This window comes from Ovis canadensis, chromosome 3 (genome assembly GCF_042477335.2).
Source record: "Ovis canadensis isolate MfBH-ARS-UI-01 breed Bighorn chromosome 3, ARS-UI_OviCan_v2, whole genome shotgun sequence".
In the NCBI taxonomy this organism is placed as follows: domain Eukaryota; kingdom Metazoa; phylum Chordata; class Mammalia; order Artiodactyla; family Bovidae; genus Ovis; species Ovis canadensis.
The window spans coordinates 162,822,439-162,839,778 of record NC_091247.1 but is presented as its reverse complement, the minus strand read 5'-3'; the positions used below and the strand labels follow the sequence as shown (position 1 = coordinate 162,839,778).

The 17,340-nt window shown below is 35.0% G+C and overlaps 1 protein-coding gene across 12 annotated transcripts in view; it reads left to right on the top strand.

The window, feature by feature from the left end:
- MON2 (MON2 homolog, regulator of endosome-to-Golgi trafficking) overlaps nt 1-17,340 on the top strand; it is a 111,039-nt gene that overhangs the window by 67,787 nt on the left and 25,912 nt on the right. For 6 of the 12 annotated variants that reach the window (XM_069584763.1, XM_069584759.1, XM_069584761.1 and 3 more), the window contains 7 exons: nt 542-704; nt 1,250-1,543; nt 3,577-3,775; nt 8,454-9,082; nt 14,775-14,918; nt 15,534-15,551; nt 15,844-15,972. In XM_069584763.1, the coding sequence (XP_069440864.1) occupies nt 542-704; nt 1,250-1,543; nt 3,577-3,775; nt 8,454-9,082; nt 14,775-14,918; nt 15,534-15,551; nt 15,844-15,972 (1,576 nt within the window). Of the gene's footprint in view, nt 1-541; nt 705-1,249; nt 1,544-3,576; nt 3,776-8,453; nt 9,083-14,774; nt 14,933-15,533; nt 15,552-15,843; nt 15,973-17,340 lie in introns of all 12 variants that reach the window. The other 6 variants (XM_069584764.1, XM_069584760.1, XM_069584762.1 and 3 more) reach the window with 2 other exon arrangements.

Here is a 17,340-nt window from a genome sequence, read left to right as displayed (position 1 = left end):
GTAGGAAAAGGGAATTCTGCCTAAAATTGTGAAATGATCGTTAATTTTTTATGTATGCGTTTTTTGCTTAAGTTTATGATCTGAAACAGTTTTCCTTACCCTACTCCCAGGGGGCTGTAGGGAATCATTAGGGCTCACTTTTACTTTGGAAGGATGGGAAAATTGCTGTTTCTAAGGTTCTTACAATAAGAAAAATCCTTCAAACAAACTTCCCCTTTCTCATTCAGTGTCTAAATTTTGTTTGGCTAGTTGATGCAGGATAAAAATAATATAGTATTAATATATATTTTCTTTTTTTCAGTTCACTGTTTTTCATATTCCCATGAGTGTCTTTATTTTTATTTGTTCATTATTTTAAGTAAGCATATCTTTTTTTACATTTATGTAAATGTTGAAGTACTGTATGAGTACTATGTTAGAGAAGATTTTCTTGTTCCAGTTTTAAGATAAAATTTTAATTTGGTCAGATTATTATAATGTATGTATTTTTCCTTCCATTTCTCTTAAATACATGAATATAGATTTTCTTTTGTATTTTCAGAGAATCCTTGATACGAACAGCATTCCAGTGTCTTCAGTTGGTTGTGACAGATTTTCTACCAACAATGCCTTGCACTTGCCTGCAAATAGTTGTAGATGTTGCAGGTAGCTTTGGACTTCATAACCAAGAACTTAATATTAGTTTAACTTCAATAGGTTTATTGGTAAGTATGATTGCCTTTCTTATATAATCTAGAAATCACTGTTTGCAACTGAGAGTGAATGCTAAGCAAGTGTGCTTTTGACTCTGTAGGAATCATTTAAATGACTTTTAAGTACATACCAAACATCTTGTATGAAGGGTTAAGTAATATTATCTAAGAAATAATTCTTTAAGAGCAGAATATGTGGAATAATTTTGATCTGTTGAGCTGAAATATGGTTTATATAAGATTTGTTATGGAAGGATTTAGTAAACAATGTTACATACAAGAGAAATAATCAGTTGACTCTACTGATATTAACATAAAATTTAAATTTTAAATCCAGTTTTTAAAAAATACTAAAAATTAAAGGTTGTGCTCTGAAATTCTGAAATCAGAGAGCTAAACTTGACAGAGGAAGAGATATTTTCATCAAATCCATTCTACTAGGAAAAGAGTTTCTGAAGTAATTGCTTTTAAGTTTTATTCTGAAAATCTATCTGTTGCATATCTATGTGTTTAAAATAAAAATCTCTGAATAGATATTTTTCTCCTTGGCTCTTTAGTGGAATATTTCAGATTATTTTTTTCAAAGAGGAGAAACTATTGAAAAGGAATTAAATAAAGAAGAGGCAGCACAGCAAAAGCAGGCAGAAGAAAAAGGAGTGGTTTTGAATCGGCCATTCCACCCTGCACCACCGTTTGACTGCTTGTGGTTGTGTCTTTATGCAAAATTGGGTGAACTATGTGTAGACCCCCGTCCTGCTGTCCGGAAGAGTGCAGGGCAAACTCTGTTTTCAACAATTGGTGCACATGGAACTTTATTACAGCACTCAACGTGGCACACTGTTATTTGGAAGGTACCGTAAAATACCTTGCGTTATCAGTTGTTAATCGAGACATGCTTTTATACTTTTTCAACAACAACAAATTAAAATTAAAAAAATTTTTTTAGTGTGTTTATTGAAATATAGTTGGTTTAGAATCTTACGTTAGTTTCAGGTGCACAGAAAAGTGATTCAGTTTTACATATATATGTTTTTTTGTTCCTATTAATTTTTAAAGAAGAATTTCCATCCATTTGTGCATTTGGCAAACAGGAAATGTTAGCTTTGTCATATTTTTAATTGCACCTTGCACATTAACAAATTAAATAATTAAAGCCTCATATTTTTAAATTGGAGGATAATTGTTTTACAATGTGGTATTGGTTTCTGCCATACAACAAAGTGAATCAGCCATATGTAAATATGTTTCCCCTCTTCTTGAGCCTTCCTCCCATCCCACCCCATAAGCCTCATTTTTTTATCTCTTTGATTTCTACCTTTGTGCTTCTGTTTCCCCATTTTCCTGGTGGTAAAAATCAGTAGTTGTTAAACTACCACATATAATTCAAATATAATTAAATGAAAACTTTATAAACAATATCAATAATAGTGAAATTTGTTTGTAAACTCACCAAACAAAAATCACCTCCCATTTGTAAATTCTACATTTGTTCAGGTATGCATTTTAATTTTTAAATTTTTCATTTTTGTCATCTTTTTAAAACATTCTTACAAAGTCAGCAGCTTATTAGTGAGTATTCCGTCTTTGCTAAAAGGCTCTCCTTTTTTGTTGTTGCTTGATGTGTTACATTTTAATAAAACTCTTATTTATAATCCTTTCACTGCTTTTGTGAATTTTTGAAATTAGTAAGTTTGACAGTAGGCAGTATGGTAAACTTTAATTGTATTTAACAGTGTTTTGAGTTTACTAAAAAGACCTCAAAATGTCTTCTTAAAAAATTAATAATGTATGTTCCTAATAAAAATAACTGAAAGCCCTACTCCCTCCTGTGTCTTTTGTTTCAACTCCTTTCCCTGGCTTTATAAAGCTTAAGAGTCCTTTAGTATTTTAAAAAAACAAACTGATATTTTCTCTGGCTCCTGTTTCCTTTTCCTAACTTCATTATTAATCTTGCTGCCTAAATCTCAGTATTAATAATTTTTTCTTTTTTACTTCCACTGTATTCCCTTACCCCTTGTAATTTGATATCCAGATTATTCTACTTCAGAGTATCTTAAGCATTAGCATGTAACAGCATCTCCTAGAGGACTTGTTAAAGCACAAATTGCTGAGCCACTGTACCCAACCCCCTAGAGGTTCTGATTTCTTTCCTGTAGCATGGAGACTGAGAATTTGCATATCTGTGAAGCTACTGGGTGATGCTGATGGGGCTGGTTCTGAGACCGTATTTTTAGAACCACAGAAATTATTCATTGGCTCTACAGGTAGTCTTCTAATTGCCAGATCTCTTGCCCTGGGCTCAGGTTTTCGTACTGCTCGTTTTTTCATAACATTTAATACTGTTGATTATTTTCTCCTTGAAATCTCTTCTGGCTTCTGTTTCACAGTGTGCATCTGCTTCTCTATTCAATTTTGTTTTATTTTCTTGGCCCCTATTCCTTCCCCTGAATCTACATTTTAAATAAACATCCCCCAAATTCTCACTGCTTCCTACTTGATTTTTTTCAAGCATCTTTATCCAGACATGAAATTTCAGTAGTTACCTCTGTCTAGATGTTACTCATACTTAATTTTTTTATATATATATATACTTACATTTTTTGCGGGACCCCTCTCTTTAGCTTCATTCCCTTCTTGTACATTATACCTTAGGTGCTCCATTGGCACTCAGTTCAGCAAGTCTTAAGCGATTGTCTGTTAAGTTTACTTATTTTTTATATTCCATGGCCTTAAGGATAAACTTAAGAATATAAGGATACCTCTGTTGGTCAGTTTCCTCTAAAATACAGGGATTGATCAGAATGTCAGGTATAATTCTTTATAACAATGCTTAATTTCCTATGCTGTTATCAGTATTTTTATATGCATTATCACAAATATTCAGGTTCTCTTTCATCTGCTGGACCGAGTTAGAGAGTCTTCTACCACTGCAGACAAAGAAAAGATTGAATCTGGAGGTGGCAATATTCTCATTCATCATTCAAGGGACACAGCAGAGAAGCAGTGGGCTGAGACATGGGTTTTAACATTGGCCGGAGTTGCAAGAATCTTCAACACCAGAAGATATTTACTTCAACCTTTAGGTAGATGTACATTTTTTTTTCTGAGTACACAAGTAATTAATGTTAAAGGAAATTTGGAAAATACAGACTCTTCACAGATTATATACATTGTTATTTTCTAAGAATAATCCATCTTAACTGCCAGTCTTTGTTGTTATGTGTGGTATGTGCCTGAGCATAAACGTTTTCATTCATTTCCTTGAAAAATTATGTGTACCTAGTGTGGGTGAGTCTTGGGGATACAGTGATGAGCCAGATACCTACCATCCTTGATATATCCTGGGTATGAAGGAGGAACTATAATTACATAAATAAATAGAAAATTGCTGCAATGATCAATGCTACAAAGGAGCTTATAATAGATTGTGAGCTTAAAACAGTAGATACTTGACCAGGCTAGTGATGTATATATAGGCTTCCCTGAGAAAGCAATGTTTCATCTGAATAGTAGTTCATCAGGCAAGGGTAGGATGAACTGGGGAGAGCCTTACAGGCAGAGAGTACGTGTAAAAGAGATGAAAGAAGATTGAGGAGATGGAGATGGTGTGGCCCCTGGCACGTTTGAAGGTCTGAAATGAAGAGAACATGGAAAAGAGTGATTCTCGATGAGGTTGTAGAGGTAGAGGCCAGATGTTGCAGCATTTTGTAGGTTATGTTCAGAAGACTTCACTCTAAGAGCACTGAAAACCACTGAAAGATTTTAATCCATGATGTGATGTGTTCAGATACAGAGTTCACAAAGATCCCTTCAGATGGTATGTATGGAATGGAATGGTATAAAGAAGAATGGTAGGATACTATTAGATTGGTTAGGAAACTTGGTGGTATATAAATATAAATAGATCAGTGCTTCTTAACCAGGGCCAATTTTGCCCAACCTCCTCCCTCCCCCACAGGATATTTAACAATGTCTGAGACATTTTGGTTGTTGCAGCTAGGGGACATGCCCACTGGCTTCTGGGGAAGTAAAGCCAGGGATGCTGCTACATATCTTACAATGCATAGGACAGCCCCTACAACAAAGAATTATCCAACCCAAAATGTCAGTAGGATTGAGATTGAGAAACTAGTGTAGATTATGATACCTTCAGTTCTAGTGGTAGGCATGGGAGTGGTTGAGAAAGGTGAACAGATGCTTTTGTACATAACTGAGCAAGCTGTGCATATTAATTTTTCAACTTCTTGTTTTATGTTTGGCTTTTGTTCTTCTCATGTTCAATGCATAAGCATATTTATGATTTTCATAGGCATTTTAGTGTGGTGTTTATTATGTGCATTTTAAGGCTCTCATACATACCTCATACCTATATATTTGATGATCTATATATTTGATGTCTATACATACACATTTTAAATCCTAGCTTTTTGTTTTCATATGAAATTTACATACAATGAAATGTGCTAATCTTAACTGTATGTTTGCTAAGTTTTGACAAATAATCATCATTTTTAATACCTCTGTGGTACTTTATCTTAAAAGCTAAGATGTAATAGATACAGATTTAGATTTTTCAAAATGAAGACATGATGCAGTTCATGTAGCTTCAATAACTTTTTAAAATAACACTAGGAAATGGTTTTTATTATTATTTTAGAATAAGATTATGGTATCAAGATGATGCTGGCCTCATAGAATGAGTTCAGAAGTGTTCCTTCCTCTACAATTTTTTGAGTAGTTTGAGAAAGATACACATTAACTCTTCTCTGAATATTTGGTAGAATTCACTTGTCTAGCCATCTAGTCCTGGACTTTTGTTTGTTGGGAGTTTTTAAATTGCTGAATCAATTTCACTGCTGATATTGGTTCATATTGTCTGTTTCTTCATGGTTCAGATAGGAAGATTGGGAGATACTTTCTAAAATTTTCTCTGTTTCTTCTAGATTATCTATTTTATTGGGGTATAGTTGTTCATAGTAGTCTCTTATGATCCTGTGTATTTCTGTGGTATCAGTTGTAATATCTCCTTTTCGTTTCTGATTTTATTGTCTGGGTCCTCTACCTTTTTGTCTTGATGAGTCTGGCTAAACGTTATCAGTGTTTTCAGAGAACTGGCTGTTAGTTTTATTGGTCTTTTCCATTTTTTTTTTAAGTCTCTATTTCATTTATTTCTGCTATGATCTTTATATTTCTCCTCCTACTATCTTTGGATTTTCTTTTTTCTCTAGTTCCTTTAGGTATAAGATTAGGTTGTTTATTTGAGGTTTTTCTTGTTTCTTGAGGGAAGCTTGTATTGCTGTAAGCTTTACTATTAGAACTGCTTTTCCCTGGTGCCCCATAGGTTTGAGGGGCTAGCCTCAGGGGCTGGCCTGGTGGCTTAGCTGGTGAAGAATCTGCCTGCAGTGCAGGAGACCTGGGTTCAGTCCCTGGGTTAGGAAGATCCCCTGGAGAACGGAAAGGCTACACACTCCAGTATTCTGGCCTGGAGAATTCCATGGACTGTATAGTCCTTGGGGTCGCAAAGAGTCAGACATGACTGAGCGACTTTCACTTTCATAGGTTTGGGATCATTGTGTTTTCATTTTTATTTGTCTAGTCTAGGTGTTTTTTAATTTCCTCTTTGATTTCTGTTGTGACCCATTGGCTCTTTAGTAGCATATTGTTTAGCCTCCACATATTTGTGTTTTGTAGTTTTTTTTCTTGCAGTTGAAAATTTTGCCATTTGTAGCCACATGGGTGGACTTGCAGGGCATTATGCTAAGTGAAATAAGTCAAACAGAGAGAGGCAAATACTGTGTGATATCACTTCTGTGTGGAATCTAAAAAATGCAATGAACTAGTGAGTATAGCAAAAAAGAATTAGACTCCCAGATACAGAAAACAAACTGATTGTTACCAGTGGGGAGAGGGAGGAGGCAGGGCAACGTAGGGGTAAAGGGACTGGGAGGTATGAACTATTAGATGTAGGATAGGCTAGAATGATGTATTTTACAACATGGAGAATATAGGCTGTATTTTATAATAACTGTAAATAGAGTATAACCTTTAAAAATTGTATAAAAAATTAAGAATTTTTTTAAAGTAATGTTTTAACATAACAAAGTACAATATGTAATTATACTTAGTCTTTTAGAAAGAGGACTTCTTCCTAGATATAGAATATATTAATAGGAGAACTGCAGATATTTTTCCTTCTTAGAGCATGGAATATTCTAAACCTGAGACTAGGTCACCATTCTGGTAGTTGAATGTAATGTTTAATTTGATTTTTGAACTGGGATGGCAGCAAGCAGAAGTATTTTGTTTTGCTGTTTTGATAGTTTTTTAACAAAATTTGTTAAAACTGTTTGAACAGTTACTAAAAAACCTGTTTTTTTGTTGTGTGTAAATTATACTTCAATTTTGATTAAAAGAGTATGGAGAGGAAGAAACATATAACTGGACAAGTGTTAAAAGTTTATCCTGTAAAGCAGTGCGTTGCTTACTGTTTTATACCAGACTTAGTTCCAGCTTTCCAATGAATTGAATGTTTCCTCAGTCAAATGGGTTTATCCCGTCTTGAAAAAACCTAGTCTTTGATAGCTTTTGTGAAGTGAAAGTCTTTAAAACACAATTATCTCTATATTTCATAGCCTGCTTAGGTTGTCCTTTGCAAAACGTCAATTCCTCTGATTTTTACATTATTTAAATACAAAGAGGTGAGTAATAATCCATGCTGTTATCAAAGCCATTGGGCCGGATGTCTATAGGAATAAGATCATTTTTTGCTGGGCTTAAAAGGAACAAGGGCTTTCGTGGTGGCTCAGTGGTAAAGAACCTGCCTGCCAGTGCAGGAGATATTGATCCCTGAGTCAGGAAGATCTCATGGAGAAGGAAATGGCAATCTACTCCAGTATTTTTGCCTAGGAAATCCCTTGAACAGAGGAGCCTGGTGGGCTACAGTCCATGGGGTTGCACAAGAGTTGGCCATGACTTAATGAGTGAACAACAATAATAGAAACAAACCACACCGGGTTTCATTATAGAGAGTTTCATTATAAATGTGGTTAGTTGGTCACAGGAATAGAGCAAGAGATTGAAATGATTAGTGGAAACAGCAACCACCATTCAGCCCATGCTGTGTTGATGGTAGATCAGTTGAGTTGATTTTACATGAGAGAAATAAGTTTAGCCTCATGGTAAAAGGACAGTCTTATTTATGGTGCATGTTCTTGCAACTTACCGATATGGTGGGGGAAATGTTTAACAGAATTCTGCAGCTATAAGATTATTTAAATATGAAAACCCAAGTGTAAAGTTAAGATTTTTATGGAATATGACTTAGTTTATTTTAAACATTTAGGTAAAAAACGTGTATCATACTGTCATTACTTTTCCTATATGCTTAAGAATGGGACCATCTTAATAAAGGTAGATGGCTAGATTGAAGATGTTACTAAAAAGTTTTTATTCTGTTCTCCTTAGGCAGAAGTATTAGGATAGAAAGGTATACATACATTTATGGAGTTTTAAGTTCAAAACCTTGTTTGATATACTCATTATCCTTTCCTTGGTGCCATTTATTCCTGTATCTGACAAAATTTTTTTACTGGAATTTTGGGTTGTAATGGTTTTAACTCACATTGTTAGTGCATAAGCGTATCTTTTTCTGTTTCTGTAGGAATTTAAGCAGAAAAATAAAGCAGATAAACTTTCAATGTCTAATAGAGACAATTTGATCACTTTTATGGTGATAATTTTTTTTTCCTCTTCCTCATATAGGAGATTTTTCAAGAGCATGGGATATTCTTCTTGACCATATACAATCAGCAGCACTCAGCAAAAACAATGAAGTATCTCTGGCTGCACTGAAAAGCTTCCAGGAAATTTTACAGATAGTATCCCCTGCCAGAGACTCAGATAAGCCTGAGACACCACCTACAGTTAATGTCCCTGTGCCTGTCCTTTTAGGGCCTATATCGGGCCCGAGCCTGAACAGGCCATTTGTAAGAACAGATTCCATTGGAGAAAGACTTGGGAGATATAGCAGCTCTGAGCCACCCGTAGTTACTGATGAGCTTGAAGATTTGAATCTCTGGTGGGCTGCATGGAATACCTGGTACAGAATTGGATCTGAAAGCACCAAGCCTCCTACTACATTTGATAAACTAACTTTCATTCCCAGCCAGCCTTTTCTTACAGCTTTAATTCAGATATTTCCAGCTCTGTACCAACACATAAAAACTGGTTTCAACATGGATGACTTGCAGAAGTTGGGAGTCATATTGCACAGTGCTGTTTCAGTCCCAATAAGTTCAGATGCCTCCCCTTTCATTCTTCCATCTTACACTGAAGCAGTTTTGACAAGTTTACAGGAAGCTGTACTTACAGCTCTAGATGTTCTCCAAAAGGTAATCAAATTTTAGTGGCTCTCTAAGCAATAATGCATATGGTTCTCTGGAATTTTTTTACTTTGCTAAATATTTTTTGGGATAAATTCTGGATCATCAAGATTGTTATGTATGTATACTTTGGGATGCATTCAAGATTGTAAAGATCCAGTTATTTTTAACACTTGTATTTTTCTAATATATTTTAAAAGGTAATTCAGGTTTATCTTGAGAGTCTTCAAGAAACTGCCTGTACTCTCTTATTTCTGTTCACCAGCACTTTTGGTTTGTTCATTCAACTCTTCACAAGATTATATATTTTTGGAGTCATAACTTTAGTAAAGTATTTCCATAATTAGAAAATTAATTAGCAATGGGAATATATATTTTTTATCTGTATTTTTATTTTAACTCTTGAATTGTTAGAAACCCATTTAAAAAATAATAAGTTTGTAAAGTGTTTACCTCACAGAAATTTTAAAAAGATATATTTTAACCCATGTGTGTTAGGGTTAGGGTTACTCCAAAAAAAAATTAAAACAGATCTAAAAATTATTGAGCAAATTCCAGTTGGCAAGCAAGATCAGATCAAAATCAAAGAATTCTTTAAACTGTCAAGGTAATTGTTAGCACAATTAACAACCACCAAAATTTTTGAACAAAACAAGTATGAACTAAAGAGTCAGCGATCCCAGCAAAGTAGTTACGACATTCTAACAAAATTAGAGTGGAAGTGATTCTGATTACAAATGTGTTATCAGTAGCCATTTGGGTACTACAGATCATGCTTTCTAATTAAACAATTGCATTATATCCAACTGGATTGATGAAAACTTTCACAGTAATAATAGTGGTTTCTACTACAACATAGTATACCTTGATTGTCTCTGGAGGAGTTTTAGCTGAGCAGTAATTCCTTAACCATCTTAGCCCTAGTTATTCTGTGCAAAGAAATTGTATGGAAACTTAAAATGTAAGAAAATCTGGCATTTTAATAATTTTATTATAGGGAGGATCAGTTTTTCATAATTGAAATTAAAAGAGCTGCTTTTATTTTCAGTGGCAGAATAAAAGTAGCCTGTCAGTAATAATTTTTTTCTCCCTGACTGTGAGCATAGGTTGTTTATGGACTACTGTGGAGGGAATGGAAAAGTTAGAAAAGGAGAGCATAGACCTTGTGGGATGCCATAATCTAGAACTCTCACTCAGGTGTTTAATTCAGGTTTTATACATATGAAGAGGATACTAAACAAAGAAGAAACAGCAAATCCCCAAACTTTTTTTCTAGGGAAAAAAGCATATAATTTTACTTAGAGCAAAACCTCTGCTTTAGCGATAAGAGAACAAATAGAGTCATTCATCCCAAGCAGGCATTTGTTCTGAGCTTTGAGCTTTTAATGGCTTTGAAAGGGCATGAAAAGTTAGGAAGTTTTATTGTTGGAAACTTGGGAACTTTTACTTATATCAATTGATGTCATTTTGCATTACTAATTTTCACTCTAGCTTGTTTATTACTTATGGGATTATTTAAATGATATTTCATAATACTTGAATGTTATTCAAACATATGGGGTTTTTAATATTTCCTAACAGAAGACTTAACATATTTCATTATTAGTAAGAGTGTTTTTATAGTTTCCCCCACAGGTGTCAGAAAATTTTTTCACAAGCAAAATATACTGGCTTTGGAAGTTTATTCTTAAACTAATAAGCTATTCTGCAAAACACATTACTGATTAAAAGCTGTTTTCCTTCTTTAAGGAAAAATCCATTTCTGATTTCATATTTACCCTTATATTGTTTAGAGTTTCAGGGTCATATGCGTTTCCTCTTGGTTTTCATATCACTAGTTCCCAACCAAAATGATTTAGTCCTATTTAGGCTAATTTTTTCTTCCAAAATATTTTTACATACCTAGGGGACGTGAGAATTTGATTGTTTTCCTGTTTTGAGATCAGGAGACTGCATCTATCTTACTTATTGCTAACCTTCGTAAAGGCTGATAACTGGTCCCATATGTACGTCCATGCTCGAGGCTACTGGAGTGGTACTTCAGGAGACACTGTCACATTGTGTGTGAATGGTGCTTCTACTTTGGCTTCCTCATCCATAAGGGGAAATAATGACTGTAACTTTTTTTTTTAGTAAGTGGGATAGTATTCTTAAGGCATTTAGTGCCTGGCACAGTTAAATATTCAGTAAACATTAGCTGTTACTATTTTCATTACCATATTGTCTTGCAAAGGCCTTCAGTTCAGTTTAGTCGCTCAGTCGTGTCCGACTCTTTGTGACCCCATGAATCACAGCATGCCAGGCCTCCCTGTCCATCACCAACTCCCAGAGTTCACTCAGACTCATGTCCATCGAGTTGGTGATGCCATCCAGCCATCTCATCCTGTCGTCCCCTTCTCCTCCTGCCCCCAATCCCTCCCAGCATCAGAGTCTTTTCCAATGAGTCAACTCTTCACATGAGGTGTCCAGAGTACTGGACTTTCAGCTTTAGCATCATTCCTTCCAAAGAAATCCCAGGGCTGATCTCCTTCAGAATGGACTGATTGGATCTCCTTGCAGTCCAAGGGACTCTCAAGAGTCTTCTCCAACACCACACTTCAAAAGCATCAATTCTTCGGCGCTCAACTTTCTTCACAGTCCAGTTCTCACATCCATATATGACTACTGGAAAAACCATAGCCTTGACTAGACGGACCTTAATTGGTGAAGTAATATCTCTGCTTTTGAATATGCTATCTAGGTTGGTCATAACTTTTCTTCCAAGGAGTAAGCGTCTTTTAATTTCATGGCTGCAGTCACCATCTGCAGTGATTTTGGATCCCCCCCAAAATAAATCTGACACTGTTTCCCCATCTATTTCCCATGAAGTGATGGGACCAGATGCCATGACCTTTGTTATCTGAATGTTGAGCTTTAAGCCAACTTTTTCACTCTCCTCTTTCACTTTCATCAAGAGGCTTTTTAGCTTGTCTTCACTTTCTGCCATAAGGGTGGTGTCATCTGCATATCTGAGGTGATTGATATTTCTCCCGGCAGTCTTGATTCCTCCTTGTGTTTCTTCCAGTCCAGCGTTTCTCATGATGTACTCTGCATAGAAGTAAAATAAGCAGGGTGACAGTATACAGCCTTGACATACTCCTTTTCCTATTTGGAACCAGTCTGTTGTTCCATGTCCAGTTCTAACTGTTGCTTCCTGACCTGCATACAGATTTCTCAACAGGCAGGTCAGGTGGTCTGGTATTCCCATCTCTCTCAGAATTTTCCACAGTTTCTTGTGATCCACACAGTCAAAGGCTTTGGCATAGTCAATAAAGCAGAAATAGATGTTTTTCTGGAACTCTCTTGCTTTTTCGATGATCCATCAGATGTTGGCAATTTGATTTCTGGTTCCTCTGCCTTTTCTAAAACCAGCTTGAACATCAGGGAGTTCACGGTTCACATATTGCTGAAGCCTGGCTTGGAGAATTTTGAGCATGACTTTACTAGCATGTGAGATGAGTGCAATTGTGTGGTAGTTTGAGCATTCTTTGGCATTGCCTTTGGGATTGGAATGAAAACTGACCTTTTGCAGTTCTATGAGTACATGGTAAATACAGAATGAATTATTTTAAATGAGTTAATAAGAGAAACTTTGAATCATGTCAGACGTTAGATATCTAGTTTCTTTTCTTGTTTTCACATACACAGTTTTCAAGGATTAATAGGAAATATTGTCCAGATAGATTGAGGCTTCCCAGGTGGCGCTAGTGGTAAAGAACCTGTCTGCTAATGCAGGAGACTTAAGAGATGAAAGTTCAATTCCTGGGTCTGGAAGATCCCCTGGAGGAGGTCATGGCAACCAATTCCAGTATTCTTTCCTGGAGAATCCCATGGACAGAGGAGCCTGTCGGCTCCATAGAGTCCACACGGTCCATAGGGTCACGAAGAGTTGGACACAACTATAGTGACTTCACAAGCACGCTTACTGATTCTTAGGTTTTGGACTAAAATCTGCCACCAGATTTACACTATAGGCTTTTCTGATTCAGAATATTGAAGAAAAGCCAATACTAATAACTTTTTCTTAGATGAAGTTTGTTGTTAAATTGACTTCATATTAGGTATTTTAAGATCTCAGGATTCAGCTGTAACACTGTTCGTAAGTTTTGTTTTTATAAAGCACCACCAAAAATCAAAACATACAGTCCAGATCATTATTTGGTGCTATCTCCAGAAGAAATTTGGTACTTAGTTTTCTAAGGTTTCCACACAGAATGTTGCTCTCTTCCTCTCTCCTGCCCCTCCTTCTTTCCCTTCCTGCCTGCCTGCCTGCCTTTATTTGTCACTGAAAATAAAAGAATTCATTTAGGATAATTATCTCTTTTCTACAGTAATTGCTACATGTTTAATTTTAAGAGTTAAGACTCAGCAAGAAGTTAATAAAGACGACTGTGAAATTATAGAAGTACTTAGTAGAGAGAATTTTTTTAGACTGTATACTTTTTAAGTTCTCCATTCACTTTTTCTGAGAAAAGTAACCAAATAGAGGAAGATGGTATTACATATCCTCATTCTACTTTTCACATTATAATTACAGGATGATGTAATGGTATGTATGGGCAACACTTTGCTTATCTACTTTCTATCTCAAGATAACTTTGTTAAAGCGAAATGGCTACCCGTTCTCTAAGGGAGAATAAAACAGGTCTGTTATCTGACAGGTTAAAAAAGCCATGATTGTATGAAAATATACATGTTGTACACATAGTTTTAAAGAAAGTCCTTAAAATTTTGAGATGCTTTGAATTTTGATTTTGTATTTTGAAGGTGCCTCAAGTGTAGAATGGTTATGCTTTTTGTTTTGGAAAGCATAAATATATTTTAGATAATCCATAAATTATATCATTAAATATTTTTCCTACAGAGAAAAATAAACGCTAAGACAGGAAAGTATGAAAGGATGGGAGGAGAAAACACATTTGTTGCTAGAAAAAAAAACCATGAGATTTAAGTACTTTCAACATATTTGATGTAATTAAAATTTTCAGTGTCTGAATATGCGTTTTATTCTTTGTTTTATGAAGTTGTAGCATTAAGTTTAATTTTTATTAACTTAAATGTTTTTCTTGTTTTATATCAAGTCTGTGTATTGATACATTAGATGCTAAATATACCCTGCCCTGTTAAAAATTAATACATACATTTCTTTTAGAAACAGATTTTCGTTCATGACTTATTTTCCCAACTGTAATGAACATGCTTACTTGTTAAAGTCTCTGGTCCATGTATGATGCAGGCATAAGCTGTCATTGTCATGAACTAATGTCATCACTTAAGCACTTAAGTAGAAGTCAATCTCATCTTGGTCTGTGAAGCATTCTAAATTGTCTCAAGTGTGTGTGACTGAACAAATGATCAGATTGTGGAACCTCAGAATGGCCCATGACTTCTCTTTAAGTGCTTGCCCTTTGTTTAGTCTGCTAAGTAATAAGCCACACTTTTAATTTAAAAGTATTTTTTAGCTGATTAAAATATTTAGCCTATACTTTATTCAATATTAGTTTAAAATAGTTTAAATGTTCTTCAGAGCTTCAAAAAGTGTATAATGCTTAACATAAAATAAGACGGTCTTTAAGAGTCTTTGATTAAACAAAAGCATAAATGGTAAAGAACTTAATGGAGTTCAGACTATACATTCTATTGTTCATATCTTGTTCTATAGGCCATCTGTGTAGGACCAGAAAGCATGCAGATAATGTATCCCGCTATATTTGACCAGTTACTGGCATTTGTAGAATTTTCATGTAAACCTCCACAGTATGGACAGCTGGAAACAAAACACATTGCAAATGCAAAATATAATCAGGTAATTTGCTATAAGTTATATTTACTCTGTAAAATTTCATGTCTTCTGAATGTAGTCAGTTCCACTTAAGATGGACTTTATCTCCGAACTTTTTCTTTCACAAATAAACCTTCATATGTCTATTAACAGTTTAAACTGGAAAGAAACATTATTTGGAAAACCTGTGTCCCCTCTTCTTTTTTTTTAAATTGTTTATTGTTTTCTTTTCCCAAGTGGTTCTCCAGAAAGTTTGTCCTTTCCAGATACTCTGTAGTACATCTTTCTTCAGAGTTCCTTTCTTGGTGTCCTCATCACACTATAAAATGGCTTCTAAATCCCTATGCCTAGTCCTACTCTTATCTAAAATAGATACCTGCAATAGAAAATGAAGAAATGAAAAGTTGTCTACTACTGGTGTGAAATTTAGTTGGATTTTACATAAACGATTTTTTAGCCATAGTTGGCAAATTTTAACTTTGTTTTGGCTTAGGGGAAAAATAAATTTCTGAATGCATGCACATACTGATTTTGTTCACTCAACATAAAAATTATAATTTTACATGGTCCGAAAAGTAGTTTAATGTGTATTAACTTTTCTCATTCTATTTGTCTTGCAACACAATGGAATCACAATAGATCCAACTATTTGCACCGGTGAGTTAAATTTCCTAAAATTGTCCTAACCTATTGGCAACAAATAAAGTACATCTTTCCCAGTTTTTGATAGAATGCTCTATGTACTTTTTCTGATAGTTTTAATTTTTGCCTGGCTAAAAATTACTCTTTCATGAAATTATATCTCTTTGAAAACTTTGCATGTAATAAAACAATCTGACCTAAAACCAAGGCCTGAACTTTAAGACAAAGAAGCTTTCACTTTGAAAACAATATGATTTCATTTAATCTTATTTTTATTTTAACTCCATGTGAAAATATTACTTTCTAGGCGGAATGGGTTGCCTTGAATTATGTACCATTTGCTGAAAGATCGTTAGACGTAGTTGTGGATTTATATCAAAAAACAGCCTGTCACAAAGCAGTGGTGAATGAGAAAGTACTCCAGAATATTATTAAGGTATCTTTTAAAAAAATTTTTATACTTTCATTTAATTATGATAACATTATTGAAATCTATCTTTAGGTAATTGTATATTGTCATATATTAAAATAAATGGAAAAATATAATCTGTTATTATTTATAGTGATTTTGCTCCAACATTCATGGATATTTAGGAAGCTGTTTCTCTGAAATGAGAAGGTTTTTTTAATAAATATTTTAAAATATGTATTCGATTTTATGATTTTTCATCTTTGGCCCTTAAGACAATAAGCATCTTGTTTCTTAGGACAGTACTTCTCATACTTTGAGTTTGATAAGCATTCAAGGAGAAATTCACAATTCAGCCTATCGATTTAACTGATCATGCATACTTTTTTTGAAAGCCAGTTCTTCAGTGCATGGACAAACATTATTAAAATTCATCTGCTGTTGTGTGTGTCCCATTCCTCCAAAGTTTATTTCCTTTTTTCCCCCTCTGTTTTGAAGGACAAACCTAAATCTTGCTCTTACTCTATTATGAAGATGCTTTTATTTACTGGATAATTACAGTCTGATCTGAACTCTCTTCCCTCAGGGAAGAAGGCCTTTCTCTGTTCCATGGTTCATCCTTCTCTTTGTGTTCATCCGTTTCTTTTCTCACCGTTCTTCGCTGGCAGTTCTTTCAGCCTCTTATACTTTATCCTGGGAAGATGTCCCAGGTGGCACTAGCGGTTAAGAACCCATCCGCCAATGCAGGAGACATAAGAGACGTGGGTTCAGTCCCTGGGTCGGGAAGATCCCCTGGAGGAGGGCACAGCAACCCACTCCAGTATTTTTGCCTGGAGCATCCCATGAACAGAAGAGCCTGGCGGGCTATAGTCCATTGGGTCCCACAGTCAGATACGACTGAAGTGACTTAGCACGCACGCATGCTGAACACTTCCCTCAAGGAAGAAGACCTTTCTCTGTTTCAGGGCTCATCCTTCTCTTTGTGTTCATCCTTTTCTGTTCCCACCTTTCTTTGTTGTTAATTCTTTCAGCCTCTTACACTTATCCTGGGAAGAAGATTAAGCCTTTTATGTAAGATCTTTCTCTTATTTGACTTCCTACTCAAATTGTTCTCTTTCAACTTTCCTTTACTTCTAAGCTCCTTTAAACAACTTGTAGCCTTCACCTAACCACCACTCACTCTAACCTGTTGTACCCAGGCTCACTTCCATATTCTGCTAAAAAAACTACTTACTTGAAGTTATAGAAGACAAAAGTCTTTAAATTCTACGCCCTTTCTAATTCTTTATTTTCCTTGTTAATATGGTACTGCTCTGGCCTTTTTTAAAAAAATAACTTTATTTATTTTTGGCTGTGCTGGGTCTTTGTTGCTGCCTGGGCTTCTCTCTAATTCGG